This window comes from Ahaetulla prasina, chromosome 6 (genome assembly GCF_028640845.1).
Source record: "Ahaetulla prasina isolate Xishuangbanna chromosome 6, ASM2864084v1, whole genome shotgun sequence".
Classification (NCBI taxonomy): domain Eukaryota; kingdom Metazoa; phylum Chordata; class Lepidosauria; order Squamata; family Colubridae; genus Ahaetulla; species Ahaetulla prasina.
This window is the reverse complement of record NC_080544.1, coordinates 30,634,705-30,651,423: the sequence shown is the minus strand read 5'-3', so window position 1 is coordinate 30,651,423 and position 16,719 is coordinate 30,634,705. Positions and strand designations below refer to the sequence as shown.

At 39.8% G+C, this 16,719-nt stretch overlaps 1 protein-coding gene across 2 annotated transcripts in view; it reads right to left on the bottom strand.

The window, feature by feature from the left end:
* A1CF (APOBEC1 complementation factor) overlaps positions 1 to 16,317 on the bottom strand; it is a 35,142-nt gene extending 18,825 nt beyond the window's left edge. For both annotated transcript variants that reach the window (XM_058188122.1, XM_058188123.1), the window contains exons 1-5: positions 16,219 to 16,317; positions 15,167 to 15,301; positions 10,401 to 10,531; positions 8,138 to 8,376; positions 2,519 to 2,683 (exon numbers count right to left, since the gene is read on the bottom strand). In XM_058188122.1, coding sequence (XP_058044105.1) covers positions 2,519 to 2,683; positions 8,138 to 8,376; positions 10,401 to 10,531; positions 15,167 to 15,301; positions 16,219 to 16,317 — 769 coding nt within the window. The remainder of the gene's footprint in view (positions 1 to 2,518; positions 2,684 to 8,137; positions 8,377 to 10,400; positions 10,532 to 15,166; positions 15,302 to 16,218) is intronic.
* Between the last annotated feature and the right edge of the window lie 402 nt (positions 16,318 to 16,719).

Below are 16,719 nucleotides of genomic sequence, written 5' to 3'. Positions count from 1 at the left end.
GCCCGGTTCGGCCAAACCGGTAGTGATGACAGCCGGTGGTTTGGAGAAGCAGTAGTGATGGCAGCTTGAGGCTCCGCCCACCCACCCAATCATTAGGAAGTAACCTGTTTTTTACCCACTGCGCATGCACAGAAGAGTTTGTGCATGTGCAGAGGGTTGGTGCCCGTGTGCGGCGTGTTCACTTCTGAACTGGTAGAGAAGGTAATTAAATTTCACCCCTGCCATAAACTGTTGTATTTCATTTGGAAATTTTTTCATCACATTTTGGGTAATTTTTATTACCCAATTTTTTAAAACATCTAATAAAGACAGAAGGAAGGACTCCTGTAGTTATACATGGCAGCTTTCTGATAATACTAGGAGCCCTTTATCTGAGAGAAACTTGAGTAGTAACAAAGCTTTATTGATTTCCGTAGGTGGTTTGGAAATGTCAGAGCTTTCCTGGCAAGTGATGGACAGGAGAGGTTAGAACTTGATGCAATCCATATATTGATGGCAATGAAGTTTAAATCTATATCTGAGAATGTTTTGGCCGTTCCTGTAGATGTTAAACAGCATGGTGTGCATAGATCTGAACTTTATATAACAATGGTCAAAGGGATGAGGAAAAAAGCACCCAATATAACTACTTTATAATTGCTGGCTTATTCTGTTGCTTTTTCTTTTCACCTTTTGAGTAACAATCAATTGCTAGGCAATTTACACTTACCAGCTAAAATGGGCACTTTTCTCATATCCCCCTTGTTTGTCTATTTTTTATTCAAAAGGACTCTGGTGCCAGCCATTCATTAAGAAGTGCTTGAAAAGCATTGGCATAGGAAAAAGAAACTTAAAAGTTTCAAATACTCTTAACTGTTGAAAATTTGTGGATATTCTTTAAATGTGTGAATATAAGGAAATTCCTTACTTGAGGTTTTTGAATTCACAACATTATATGGCCGTGAGGACAAAACGTGCTTCTAAACTCTGAGAGGGAGTGCAGGCCTCAGAATTAAGTTGCTATATAGACAGAAGTAATTATGGAACCAGGTTGAAATTTAAATGCAGATACAATGAACATAGATCATAGAGTAACAGAGTTGAAAGATAACTTGGAGGTCATCTAGTCAAACCCCCAGCTCGAGAAGGAGACCATTTTAGACAAATGGCTATACCATTTTAGACAAATGGCTGTCCAGTCTCTTCTTAAATCCTCCATTTAGGGGTACCCACAACTTCTGAAGGCAAGCCATTCCACTGCTTGATTGTTTTCACTGTTAGGAAAGTTATCCTTAGTTCTAGGTTGCTTTTCTCCTTAATTCGTTTTCTGCCTTTTGGTGCTTTGGAAAATAGTTTGCTCCTCTCATCTTTGTGGCAGCCCCTCAAATATTGGAACGGTGCTATCTTGTCTCCCCTAGTCCTTCTTTTCACTATAGTAGACACACCCAATTTCTGAAATCATTCTTCATAAGCTTTAGCTTCCAGCCCCTCTAATCGCCTTTCTTTCTTGCTCTTCTCTGCACTCTTTCCAGAATTTCAATTTTTTTTAAAATATATCATGGTGAGCAGAACTGGATTCAGTATTCCATGCGTGGTCTTACTAAGGCTTTGTAAAGTGGTACTAATACTTCACATCATCTTGATTCTATCCCTCTATCAATGCAGCCTAGGATTGCATTGGCTTTTTTGACTGCTGCTGCTTCTATTTAAGTCCAAGTGGAAAAAAAATGCTAAAAGAAAGACATACTAAGAAAGACACAATATGTGCATATATTGTGCAATGTGCAGAATTGGGTACACTATGGTTCACTCTTGTAAACTTTGGCTCTGTGGGGTGCTTCTGGATGCAATTCAAGATGTGCATTTTCAGATGTGATGCTCACATGGTAGGGAGTCAGGTTACCCGAGGGACCAATTATCTGTGATAATCTCTATCCATCTTGCTAGATGTGGCATCCCCAGGTCCCCTGGCTGAGGAATTCTGGGAGTTGAAGTCTACAAGACTTAAAGTTGCCAAGGTTGGAGACCCTTGGGTTAGACTAAGAGATTATCTGCAGTTGCCATCTCCCAATGAGTGAGGATTTGAAAGTGGAAACCATGCACATCATTTCCTTGGTGACGTGGTTGGTTATTGAACCAGTGAAATTATGGTTTGCTAGCCTTAAAAAAAAACAGATTTATTTAAGAATTCTGGAATGCACCACTTAAAAATTAATTTTGATGTTTATTTGAGCAAACATTAGCGCAGTTTTACATCAATTTTAAAGAATTAACTACATTCTGAGCCTGTCTTAATCTAGAAGTGTTGGACTACCTATTAGCCACAGTCAGCATTTTCAACTAAAGATGTAATTTATTTCAACACAAATATTGTTTGTGGACAATAAAATAGTTTTTTCTTACTTTTAGATTTTTGACATTTGTACAAATTAAAAATATTTCAGTTGGAATTAGTGTTTTTCTAGATAAATGGTGGATTAGCTTATTAGCTTTCTAGTTTACTAAAATTTTGACCAAACTAGTTTTTTTGTTTTTTTACCTGGCTTGATGTTGTTGAATTCTTTTTCAATTGTTTCTTCAGCAGTAGTTAACATAAGATTTCTCACGTACAGGATTTTAACGGATGACATTGTATCTTCATCAACCTCAACTTCTGGTTCTGCCCAATCTACAGCAATTGGATGTCCCCATAACTGTATCCGTCCTGCAATGTAATGGAATGAAAATAAATAAATATAAAAATAAATGAAGGAGGTAAGAAGGTTTTTGTTGAAGAGATGCATTGGTAAACTGAATTTATGCTATTGTAAAATATAATGTTGATTGAAAAGGACAAGGAAAAAGCTGATTAGGATTTTTTTTTTTTACATTTACTATAGTTTATTCTTTAACCATCAATCTGAATCTTCCTGGAGTCCATAAAGGTAATCCTCGATTTACAAGCATTTGTTTAGTGACCATTCAAAATGATAAGAGCCGTGGTAACGCAGTGGCTTGAATGCAGTATTCTGCCGAATGCCAACAGTTCGATTCTCACTGGCTCTAGGGTGATTCAACCTTCTATCCTTCTGAGGTGGGTAAAGTGAGGAGCCAGATTGTTGGGGGCAATAGGCTGAAATCAGGGTGAAATCTACTTATCTTTCTTATAGGCTTGGAAGTGCACACGCATGTGCAGAAAGTAAAAAACACATTACTTCCTGGTTAAAACCAGGAAGTAATGACACCCAGGCGGATGGGCGGAGCTTTGATCCGCCATCACTACCAGATTGCCAAACTACTGGCCATGATCGCTACTGGATCGCATGATCCGGTCTGATCCTGTAGCACAGGGGTAGTCAACCTTTTTATATCTACCGCCCACTTTTGTATCTCTGTTAGCAGTAAAATTTTCTAACCGCCCACCGGTTCCACAGTAATGTGTCATGTATCGTCATCTGTGCATGCCTCTCGCGCATCGTGGATTGGGTTGGGGGGGGGGTGCCGGCTACCAGCTCTGCTTGTCTGTTACAGCTGGGTGGTGTGGGAGGAGATGTGTGAGCTATTCTGGGATGAGGCTCTTTTGTTTGCGGTGTATAGCACCATTTAGTTTTACTTACATCATGTGAACTAAACTTATGCACGGGCGATACAAATAGTATATTTTCAGAAATTTAAATTGTCATGGGGAATTTTATGAAAACCTAATGAAAATGTTTTTAAATAATGCTATGAAATTTTTTTCAAAAGTCAATTAAATAAAAAAAAAGGAAAGTGCTTCAGTATCGGACAAAACCCCTACCTCCCACCATGAAAGCTGGAACGCCCACTAGTGGGCGGTAGGGACCAGGTTGACTACTACTACTGTAGCATTTCACCCCTGGCTGACATTGTATATTGCTCAGAGAATGCTGTAAAGCAATATATAAAGCAGTATATAAGTCTAAATGCTATTCCTAAGTGCTATAATGGCACTGAAAAAAGTGACTTATGACTATTGCAGCATCTCCATGGTCATTTGATCAAAATTTGGACTCTTGGAATATATTTATGAGGTCATGTGATTGCTTTTTGCGACCTTCTGACAATCAAAGTCAATGGGGAAGCCAGATTCACTTAACAAGCATGTTACTAATTTAACAACTGCAGTGATTCACTTAACAACAGTCGCAAGATAGGGCTTCTGGGTGGCGCCACCTTTCTCGCTGGGTGCTAATTTATGGCACTCCGCATTGAATATGGTAAAAGCCGGACATAACAACTGATCCCGGCTTAATTTCTCTCTCTGGTTGAAAGAGAGAGAAAGAGCAAGGGGGGGGAAACTATGGTAGATTCCCCTAGGGGCTTTGTTTTTGTAATGCAAAGTCCTGAAAGGTCGAATCCCCTTACCCCTCCCCCAACCTCCAGTATTCACTGCGCTCCTGAAAAAGCAGGAAAAGAGGAAGGTGTCCACTTCTGCTAGCAATTGATTTCTTTTTGTGGTTACTAAAAGCAGGCGGAACAAGCGTGAGTGAACAATTATTGGTTTGCAAGTATTTTTGATTTTCTGACTTCTACCTTTTTTAAAAAGAAAAAAAAAGAAAAAAAAAGAGAAATTTCTGCCCCCCCTTCAGTTTCGTTTTAGAGAAACTGAAAGCAGAGTGATACATCAAAGGGAGCTTTGCTGTTGAATCGAAACTGAATGGAGATTTTATCTTATTGTGTTTGACTGTGGACTGTTGGATTATATTACGTTGTTTAAGTACTTTACAAGGGGATTCTCAGCAGGAACTTTGTCATGGAGGTTCTTTCAGAAGAATGGATTTGTGACTTTATACAGGACTACACAGAAAGTATGTATTTAATTATTCAAAAATACGAATTGATAAAAAATGGGGACGTTTTGGATGAGAGCTTGGAGCAAATTAACCAGTGCAACCATTCGGAAAATGGAATGCAGGAGATACAAATAAAAGTGGATAAATATGAAGATTTGATCGTGAAGAAACAAGGTGATGTAAAGAAGTTTTCTTTAAATAGTTTGGATGAACTGCCTGAATTTGTGCTACAGGAGATTGTCCCTCAAATGGAAAAGACTCACAAGCTTAATGTTTCCCAAGAGTTCTCTTTTTGGACTGATGGAATATACGGCAGTAATTTTTGGATTCTTGGACATAAGGAATTACTAGGAAATATTGTGATTGACTTTTTAAAAGGAGTAACGAAGGAAAGACAGAGATTAATGCACCAAAAAAAATGGCAAGAGACAAAAGTATTATTCTTGAAACAAGGTTTTTTTAAAATATTAATAGACAAAAATATTAGTGTCCCGGAAAGACAATTTGTGAGGAATCTGGAAGAAATGGGTTGATTATATGTTTTATATCTATCATAAAAGACTAGATATTTGGATCTATACTGGATTTTGATGAGGAAGGACTAAAGTTGAATAGATATTGTAATTTTCTGTATTGAAATTTTATAAGGTGTTGCACTAAATTTTAAATAGAATATTTTCAAAAGATCTTATGTAAGAAAGACATGGGGGGAAAAATTATATGGTTATAGAAGTTATAAGGGACATATTTTTTGAATTGGATTGGATTTTTATGCTTTAGTTGGTTTTAAATACTTTAGGATTAATTTGTTCTATTGATTTATATATTTTACTATTGTTAATTCTTAATTTTTATTTTTATTTTTTATTTTTTTTGAAGGATTTTGGTTATGTTAGGAGGAAGTCAGAGCTAGAGAAGGAAAATTGGTATAATAGTTTTGGGAGAAAATTTTCTTAGCATATGTTTGTCTTATTTTTAACTATACCTTGTGCTTGTTCCGGGAAGCCAGGGGGGAGGGGAGAGGGTATTAGTGAAGGGAGGGGGGTTGGGGGGAAAGGGGGGGAATTTTTTTTCTGTAAAACTTTTTGAATAAAAAAAAAAAAACAGTCGCAAGATAGGTTGTAAAATGGAGCAAAACTCACTTAATGTCTCAATTAGCAACAGAAAATTTGGGCTCATCTGTGGTCGTAAATCAAAAACTACCTGTAATATTGTTTGAAACAGTTTTGCTATTGTGACTCTTCACCTTGTAAAGCTTGGGAACTGGATTTTGTTCATGTGTTACTATTCTAATTAGATTCACATCTTACATTAAAGGAAAATATGATTTCCTTGAATCAGATTCTTCACCCTCACCGAGATACCAAAATTCAGTGGGAGAATGGGGATGAATTTTGACAAGATGATTTCAAGCTGTTATCAGAGCTAGGTGTTTTAAGGATTGGACGGGAAGAGTTAGTCTCAAAGAGGTTCCAAATCTGATTCTCACCCGCACCTGAGTAACAACAATCACATAAACAGACTGAAAAATTAATCCCTTTTCCAACTGGTGGTTCTGTTGTGGTCCATCAGCAGCCTACGGAGCAGGTAATGGAGTCGGACAGCGATGAGGCGGAGGTGAGGCCAGGGCCATCGGGAAGTGAGGTGCGGACTCCAGAGCCTCCAGAGCCTGACAGTAGTGAGGCAGAGGAACAGGAGGAGCCTGTTCTTAATGCACGCATGAGAAGAGCTGCCAGAAGGCAAGAGCAGCTCAAGCAGAGAGGACAACTCAGGAGTAGGGCCAAGAAATGATTGGCCCCTCCCATAAGGCTTAAAACAGACTAGCACCGGTGTTTCAGCTTTGCCGGAAAACAATGTTGTAGCTATGTCTTCTGCTTTGACTTTTGCTTCATATACATCTTTGTTTTTTTGGTTTCTGGACATTTGCCAGGAAGGGCCTTTGGCAGTTTGCCTAATTGGACCAAGGTTTGCGAGATAACTGAGGAATTTTTGTTGGGAGGCATTTGTTTTACTTTGAGTTGAACGACGCTGGGAATGAAGTAATTCCCAGCTGTTCGAATAAAGTTTGTTTTTCCACAGACTAAGTTTATTACTATCTACTTGGGCCTGGGTCACAACAGGTTCCTGGACATCCTGCTGGGGATCTCCAAAGCATCAGAAGACTGTTTGGAGCTCCTAACCTTCCGAATGCCTGCCCAAGTTTACTATATAGAGCAGTGTCGTTCAACCTAGGCAACGTGAAAATGTGTGGACTTCAACTCCCAGATTCCCCAATCTGGCTGGGGAATTCTGGGAGTTAAAGTCCACACAACGTCAAGTTACAAAGATTGAGAAACACTGGTGTAGAGTAAACTCAACCTTTCTAGTTTCTTAACCATTTTAATAATGCTTGTCCTGTTCTTAGGGTCTATTCTGGTTTACTTCTCTGCTCTTCTTTTAAAACCCACACAGATTTACACACTTCCTCAGAGGCAGCCAAAGATGCAAAACAGCTAGCAGGCTGCCAGGCCACATTGAAAAGAGGGATGGAAGGATGGAGGTTTTCCAGTGTTCAAAGTGGGGGATTTTTTTTTCCTGCCTCAGGTGGCAAAATAAGTTGGTCAGTGTAAAGAGTTCTGCACACTGAGAAGGAAGATAAAGGAGTTAGGATAACTTTGTGACCTCTGGCTCATGATCCTTGCGTGAGACTTGACAAAAGCATTAGAAATGATATCCAGTGCTACTGCGCTGAACTGGAGATCAATCTTTGGGTTTTTTATTTTTATTTTTAAAGTGAATATTGGTATTCGGGATAAGCCCGCAGACCCTTTAGTAAAATCAATAAGTAGCAATTTTCTGCTTTTTCGTGACCCTCCCTCCCAACTGCAGCTTGAGGTTGGTTTGGCTACATCAGAGGTCGGCAACCTTAAACACTCGAAGAGCCACAAAAGTCCTAACCAGAAACTCCCCGTTCAATTCTGGAACTGACTGGAAGTCCGGTTCCCCCACCTCCTAGTGTGGTGTCCTTTTTCCTCTGCCAACCAGAAGTCCAGTTCCCCCACCATAGAGCACCTAGTGCTGCATCCTTTTTTCTCTACCTTTCCTAACCGAAAACCCTATCAATTGTGGAGCCGACTGGAGACAGGGAGAAGAGGAATGCAAGAGCCGCATGTGGCTCCAGAGCCATGGGTTGCTGATCCCTGGGCCAGTGGTGGGATTCAGCCAGTTCGCACCACTTCGGGAGAACCGGTTGTTAACTTTCTGAGCAGTTTGGCAAACTGGATGTTGGAAGAAATCATTAGGGCAGAGAACCGGTTGTTAAATTACTTGAATCCCACCATTGCCCTGGGCTACATGTTAGGGTCAGGGAATTTTTTGGGCCCTACCTGGGAGCAGTTTTCGTCTTGCCATAGCCGCTGCTCGATGGCTTCCATATTCCACAAATGCAAATCCCCGGTTTTTTGCTTTATCAGCTGCACTAGGGTACACAATGACATCAATCACACCTTCTGTCACTTTCCGCATCTCGGCTAAAATTTCTTCCCTCTTCTTGGCTTTTGGAATTCCTCCTACGAATAAGCGGCAGTTGTCCACACTGGCACAAACGCCAAGTAACCGACCATCCCTGTGTGAAAAGAGAATTTCATTGAGGGGGTGAAACTCCTTGGAAAATTTTGGCTTGGAATATGATTTAGAACTTATGTTGTTTTGTGAATGGTGTGAGTAACACGAATCACCAACTGATCAGTAAATATCTATGGAGATTCTCAATGTTTTTTTTCCAAAGGGCAACTGGACTTTCTTGTTTTTTTTTCTTTGAAAATGTTTCACTTTTCATCTGAGAGTTCACTTTTCATCTGAACTGAACTTCAGTTCTAGAACTGAAGAAGCTTTTGGGATGAGAAGTTAAATGTTTTCAATGAAAAGAAAGCACAAGAAAGTCCAGTTGCCCCTTGGAGAAAGCACCTTTGGGACATGTGATCAATAGTTTACAAAATGTTTCACTAACAATACAATGTGGCTTTTGTAGGAGAAATGACGATTTTAGCTTTAGCGTAATGAAAACATATTCACACAAATGGATAAATGGCAAGAGAAAGTTTTACACAGAAGCTTATTTCACTCCTCCTTTGTTAAATTAAGGAAATTTTTAGATTGATGGTTCATAGTGCTATCACTATGAATATAAAATCTAGGAGCATAATCCCAACATCCTCTCTTTAAATATATTTCTTGTGTAAATTTAAAAATGGTGGAATTAATGGTAGATAACATAAGAAGGTTGAAAAGGTAAGTTTGCCCTCTTCAGGCAAGCAATTGCGCAGGAAAACCAGAGCTGGTTTTGATTCTTCAGTACCAAAATGGTGTATCCAATAAAGTGCTACTTTTTGGGATTTCAAATCTCCTGAGAGTGTTTCCTTTTTTTTTTTGGATTCACTAGTTGGACAGTTGACAATCTTTCTCTGTCTAAACTTATTAAAATTAAGTACCCAATGAAATGTTAAACTCTAGATTTCGTGATGGCGAACCTACGTGCCCAACGTGGCATGCAGAGGCATCTTTCTGGGCACGTGGGCTGTCACCCAACTTACCTGCAGCTGTGCATGTGTGCCCCCCAGCTGGTGTTTGGGCCTCCAGTGCATATGCATGCCATTCAGGGGACCCAGCTGGTCTCTGGAGCTCTCTTGTGCATGTGCATATATTTGCATGTGCATGTGAGAGTACCTGCGTGCAGCTCACGCTTGCATAGAGGGCGTTCACATGTGTGCATTGCCTGTGCAAAAACTGCACACATGCACAGATGGTGCGGTTGTGTGTGCAGCGCACGGGGAGGAGCCATGCATCAGCATGGATAGAACATGTGCGCATGAAGCAGGCAAAGGGGGCGAAGCACGTACCTGTCAGCATTCAGTTAGTAAAAGATTCGCCACCACTGCTCTAGAGTATGAAAAAAGTCTTTGAAGTCAATCTCTACCCTTGACTTCTCAAAATCTCTTTCTCACATAAAATGAATACTAACGCCAACTTTTGTAAACAAATATATTTATTTATTTATTTATTTATTTATTTATTTATTTATTTATTTATTCGAATTTTTATACCGCCCTATCTCCCGAAGGACTCAGGGCGGTTTACAGCCAGATAAAAAACATGAGAATAATACAAGTAAAAACAACAATTAAAAAACTTATTAATTAAGCCGAATTAAAAATATCACTAAAATAATATAAAACCCCATTAAAAACTAAAATTTAAAACTAAAACCCTAGGCTAGCCCTGCGCAAATAAATAGATGTGTCTTAAGCTCAAAAGCAACAACTTTTGTTGTTTATATATTTGGAATTCTGCAAAATATTTGGAATTTTACCTAATATTTGGTAAATATTCCGTAATATTTGGAATTCTGTAAAAGTCTTGTATTTTTACCATTCTCAGCAGCAAGTCGTAGGAAGATATCAGGCTTACAAAGGTCCTATTTGAAGAAAAATAGTGATCTCGTTTCATCCATCCATTTTTTTTTTTACAGATGTTGTTTTATTTTGTGCTGTTTTGTTTCCAGGTCTTGACTATTATACCATTCATTAAATTTGATGGTCTTTGAAGGCAAAATACCAATCCACTGAATAAAAACAAGCAAAGTCAGCTTACCGGATTTCATAATTGTTCAGTTGCTTGATTGCATTCTTCGCCTCTTGTTTGTTACAGAATGTTACAAAAGCATATCCTCTGTTATTTCCACTGAAATCCATCATCATCCGCATTTCATAGATTTTACCAATCTGGAAAAGTCAAGCACAAAGTTCCATAGGATTTCTTTCTTTTCTTTTCTTTTTTTTTAAGAAAAGAAATTATTATCTGCATTACAGTTTATCAAGGTCTGTTGTCCTCACAATTTCTGACTGTTTCATTTTAGGACAGGTTACCTTACAATAGACTTTATTGGAGATCTGTTTTCTGATTCACTATACATTTGAAAAATCAATCAATCAATCAATCAATCAAACCAACCAACCCAAGAAGCATATGCTGAAGATCCAGGAAGTTACAAAGACCTTTATTAACACATTCCAATAATAAAAGACTTGGAAACCTCTGCGTTTCTTAAACTTTTTCTCTCTCAAGACTTTTTCCCACTTTTAAAAATTACGAAGGGCCCCAAAAGAACTTTTCTTTGTGTGGGTTGTATTATTTCACATAAATTATATTAAAAATTAATATTAACATGTTTGCTGTTGCTACTACTTATCATGGTTGGTAGGATTTTAATATGGTTATTTTAAAATATTTTAATATTTTTCTATGTAGGCAGGCAAATACTTTTGATTTTTGAGGGCTCCTGAAGGAATGGGGGGCTCCCCTTAAGAAACCTTAGAAACACTGATTTAAATTTAAGAAACACTGATTTAAATGTACCTTAAGAAACACTGATTGAAATTTAAGTCATATCATCTTGAATGAATAAGTTTCTTTTTGGTTTTTAATTTAAGTTGTAATAATAAATTAATAAAATCAATACTAAATTTTCATTATGAATATACTATAAACTGTATGGTAAGTCATTATTGTTACAGTGAATTGTTTACACTGAGAAAAATACTTCAAGACAAAAATAGCAGAAAAATACTTTCCTACTCAATGCAGTACAAGCATGAGATATATTTTTTTTGGGTATTTAGACTTAGATTTAGAATAATTTTATTGTCACTTTGAACGTACACTAATTGGCATACATTAAAATGAAGTTTTGTTGAATATCAACGTGGAAAAAATTTCCGCATTAACAACTAAAAGCTGAGGATAGTCCATTTAAAGTTGGTTATGAATGAAATGACATATAAGCCCAAGGGGAAAAAAAAATAGACAGGTGGCTGCTTTTGTATACTTAGACCTCACTGAGACATTTAGGATATGCTGAAGAACAATTTTCTCAGAATTGCTATCTTCCAGATATGTTTGATTTCAATTTCTGTATACCCCAGCCAGAGGTGGCCAATGGCCATATTGGTTAATGTTATTGAGGTGGAAATTCAATACAGAGTAGTTACAAGGAGATGGAAAAAACTGACTTATGACGGTTTTTCACATTTATAACCGTTGCAGCATCTGTGTTGATCTGTGATCAAATTTGGATGCTTGGAAACTGGCACGTATTTATGACAGTTGTAGTGTCCCAGGGTCATGTGATCATTATACTTATCACAAAGGATCCAAAAATTACGGATTTTTAGTTATTTCTGATACGTTTCCTTAGTTGGATCTGCTTTGATGAGAATCATTTTAGTTAGAAATTAATGGTTTCTAAATGAGTGTGGATTAGTCAATATAATACTTTAACCACTTTAAGAGTTTCTAAAAGGCTTCGGGAATAATACAGGTAAGTTTCAGAATAGTAGACATGTTTGTCTAAGAACAACACTAAATCCTGTGTCATCCTGAAGATTATTGTGTGTACAGAACAATACTTAGAAATGATAGAGGCTGCCATAAAGATATTTGAGTAGCCCTTGTTAAATCATTTTTATAGATTACACATGGAGTTACAAAACAGGATGCTTAACTGGGAATTGCAAATTGGCTACCTCCAGTCAATATTTAAAAGTGGGTTATTTTTGTGCAATTATTAAAAGTGAACGAGATAGAGCAGGGCTGTGTGAACAATGGATAATTGAAGGATAAGATTTACACCAGGCAACCCACTGCTCTGGAGAACCCAACAAGGGTTTGACTATCACCTATGACCGTGATGGCAAACCTATGGCCCGCATGGTAGATGTGGCCTGCAGCACCCTCTCTGGTGGTGCGCAAGCCATCACCCCAGTTCAGCTCCACCATGGATGCGGGCATGCCTTCCACTGGCCAGCTATTTTTTGGGTCTGCCGCGCATGCAGGAGATGTGTGCACATACACAGGGGTGGGGGAGTGTAGGGGAGCGCATGCATGCATGGGGAGAATGCAGGGGGTGTCACATGTGCATGCTTGGGAGGCAAGGGGAGCTGGGGGGCACATACGTGTGGGTGGGGGTAGAACAAGGGGCACGTATATGCATGGGGCGGGTCGCACGGGGAGGGTCGCACACACATTGCATTATGGGTGCAGGCGCATGGGCGCGCTGTCACATGCACAAAAAGGTTAACCATCACTGCCCTATGAGATGTTAGAAAATGTAACATCTGAGTTGCTGTGGTAGAGTCTCTGTCTAATATGCAGTGCTGTTCTAGGAATATATATATATATATATATTTGTTTTCTGAGGTTTTCACGGGTGTTTGTATATAGGTCTTTGGTTGTTCGGGTTTTCTCCCGTGTAAAATTGGAAGTGTCTTGGCGACGTTTCGACGAAGTCTCATTCGTCATCTTCAGGCTTCAACCGTGCTCCTGGGAGCAATGTGTGATCGCAGCTGTTTCTTCCTTTTAACTGCTAGTGGGGGTTTGAACTGATTGGGTGGGAGTTTGGCTGTGCTCTGATTGGATGGGGGTTTTTCTGTGCTCTGATTGGCTGGGGGTGTGTCATGTGTTGGTGGGGGCTTGGATGTGCGGTCATGCGGTCATGTGTTGGTGGGGGCTTGGATGTGCGGTCACCACCGCACATCCACCCAGAAAGCAGACCCAAACCCACACTGATCATGAAGCACGACCAAGGACCAGAAGCCAGACCGCAGCTGCAACATTAGCCATTTCAAACCCCTCCAATCCATTCATGCAGCAGACTGACACCCACTATGAAGATGTAGCACGACCACAAAGCCAAACAACAGCTATGCAGCTCACCAGCTCAAATCCCCCTGCAGCACAGACTAGACTGAGCACAACCAAGCCCCCACCAACACATGACACACCCCCAGCCAATTAGAGCACAGAAAAACCCCCATCCACAGCCAAGCTCCCACCCAATCAGTTCAAACCCCACTAGCAGTTAAAAGGAAGAAACAGCTGCGATCACATTGCTCCCAGAAGCACGAAGCTGAAGCCTGAAGATGACGAATGAGACTTCGTCGAACGTCGCCAAGACACTTCCAATTTTACACGGAGAAAACCCGAACAACCAAAGACCTATATATATATATATATTTATGTAGGTCTTTGGTTGTTCGGGTTTTCTCCGTGTAAAATTGGAAGTGTCTTGGCGACGTTTCGACGAAGTCTCATTCGTCATCTTCAGGCTTCAGCTTCGTGCTTCTGGGAGCAATGTGTGATCGCAGCTGTTTCTTCCTTTTAACTGCTAGTGGGGGTTTGAACTGATTGGGTGGGAGTTTGGCTGTGCTCTGATTGGATGGGGGTTTTTCTGTGCTCTGATTGGCTGGGGGTGTGTCATGTGTTGGTGGGGGCTTGGATGTGCGGTCATGCGGTCATGTGTTGGTGGGGGCTTGGATGTGCGGTCACCACCGCACATCCACCCAGAAAGCAGACCCAAACCCACACTGATCATGAAGCACGACCAAGGACCAGAAGCCAGACCGCAGCTGCAACATTAGCCATTTCAAACCCCTCCAATCCATTCATGCAGCAGACTGACACCCACTATGAAGATGTAGCACGACCACAAAGCCAAACAACAGCTATGCAGCTCACCAGCTCAAATCCCCCTGCAGCACAGACTAGACTGAGCACAACCAAGCCCCCACCAACACATGACACACCCCCAGCCAATTAGAGCACAGAAAAACCCCCATCCACAGCCAAGCTCCCACCCAATCAGTTCAAACCCCCACTAGCAGTTAAAAGGAAGAAACAGCTGCGATCACACATTGCTCCCAGAAGCACGAAGCTGAAGCCTGAAGATGACGAATGAGACTTCGTCGAAACGTCGCCAAGACACTTCCAATTTTACACGGGAGAAAACCCGAACAACCAAAGACCTATATATATATATATATATAGGTCTTTGGTTATTCGGGTTTTCTCCCACGTAAAATTGGAAGTGTCTTGGCGACGTTTCGACGAAGTCTCATTCGTCATCTTCAGGCTTCAGCTTCGTGCTTCTGGGAGCAATGTGTGATCGCAGCTGTTTGAAATATGAATGCAGCAATGTGTGAAACAGCTGCGATCACACATTGCTCCCAGAAGCACGAAGCTGAAGCCTGAAGATGACGAATGAGACTTCGTTGAAACATCACCAAGACACTTCCAATTTTACATGGGAGAAAACCCAAACAACCAAAGACCTACATACAAACACCCGTGAAAACCTCAGAAAACAAATATATATATATATCCGAAAAAATGTGTTGCATTCACACATCCACAAAAATTCATTCATGATCTCCAATTTCTCTTGAGAAGTCCAGAGACACTGGCACTGCAGAAAAACATTCATTTAACTTTACTTTTTTTTTTTTAGGCACGAATCCTGCCAATAACTTCATTCCTCTGAATATACACAAAAGAAAAGAAAACCTACTAAATTATATTATTACTTTTTCACATAATGGAATGAGTTCATCTTCAAAGAGATCTCGGGGAAGTTTTCCAATGAAAATCTCAGAGCCTCGTTCTGGTGGTGGTCCATTCCAATCTGGCGGCGGCCCTCCATATTTTCGTTGACCATTTTCCTTAATGAAAAGAAAGAAAAATGGAATTGAATTAATTTCAACCTTGCTTATATCCCTACTCATATCCCTGAATTGTCTTCCTGTAGTTATATCTTTTTCACGCAAATGTTATCCTCCTTTCATTTGCTCCTGGTCCTGTCTTGACTCCATTAGATTTGTTTTAGAACCTCCGTTTACCTCAGTTCTACCTCTGTTTTAGAACCTCAAGTGATTAAGGAACTTACCTAGTCATGAGGAAAGAGCATATAAAGATGGCTGGAATTGTGCAAGAATGAAGACGAACTTGGTTCATTATTTATTTCATTGTCTCATTTAAATTGCAAATATATACTTTCTGAATCGTTATGGTAAATTAAATGTGTGTGCATGTGTGTGTCTCTTTGTGTGTATATTTGCCCCTCCTAATGTTAGGTTGCAATGCATTCCTAGAGGAAGAAATCTAGAAATCTATGTGTATTATGTAAAAAGCGTTGTCTAAGGAAATATGTTAGCCCATGCATACAGTATATTTAGGAGAAATGTGCATGAGAACATGTTCAGTTTTTCTGTGTGTGGAGTTTAAAGCCATAAATCTGCATGGAAGGCAAGAGAATGAGCAGCTGATTGGAAAAAAATCTGAGACCAATCATCGATGACTTAGTTGTCCCTCTGCTGAATCCTCAGTTCACATTGATATGTCGAATGCAGGGCTACAGTGTGAATTGGCAGTTCACAGAAACACCCCTGGCAGCAAGACTGTCAGAATGGAAGTCACTGGCACTGGAAAACCCATGTAGCATTTGATCCTCATTATGAAACAAAAGGTATTACTTAGGGGAGAACTTCTGGCAAAACCCATTGGGAAGCGTAGTAGACATCAATCTCCTTCTTTTACTTTCAAATTAGAAGTTGTATTTATGTGACAGGGAAGTTCCTACCTGAATCAAACTATATCCTGTGCGCTGAATTAAAGTGCGTAGGGCAGCTTCTCTCTGTGTGCCGGTCAATCCATCCCCGGATTTTTTATTTGATTCCATTGTGTGTGATTACCACCAAAAAATCAGGTTAATTAGGAGTACTCACTGCAATCAAATTTAAGATAAATTAAGCAAATTAAAATAGTTCTGTAAAGGAAATTTCCATCACAGCAACGAGGAAGGTCTTCATAGGAATCACTCAGAGTAATTAGAAAACAGGACTGGAAATCCAACACCTTCAGAAAGGACAGAGAATCAGGGTGAGGATCTTCCTACTCTGTAAGATTTGTGAGGACTTTGAGGCAAGAAATTGTTCAGATGGTCCACTCCAAAATAATGTATAAAGCAGCGGCCTCCAACCTTTTGGGCATCAGGGACTGATTCTGTGGAGACAGGTTTTTCTGTGGACCAGAGGGGGCGTGGTTTTATGTACTACCTGCATCCTGTAGATGGGGCTTTGCT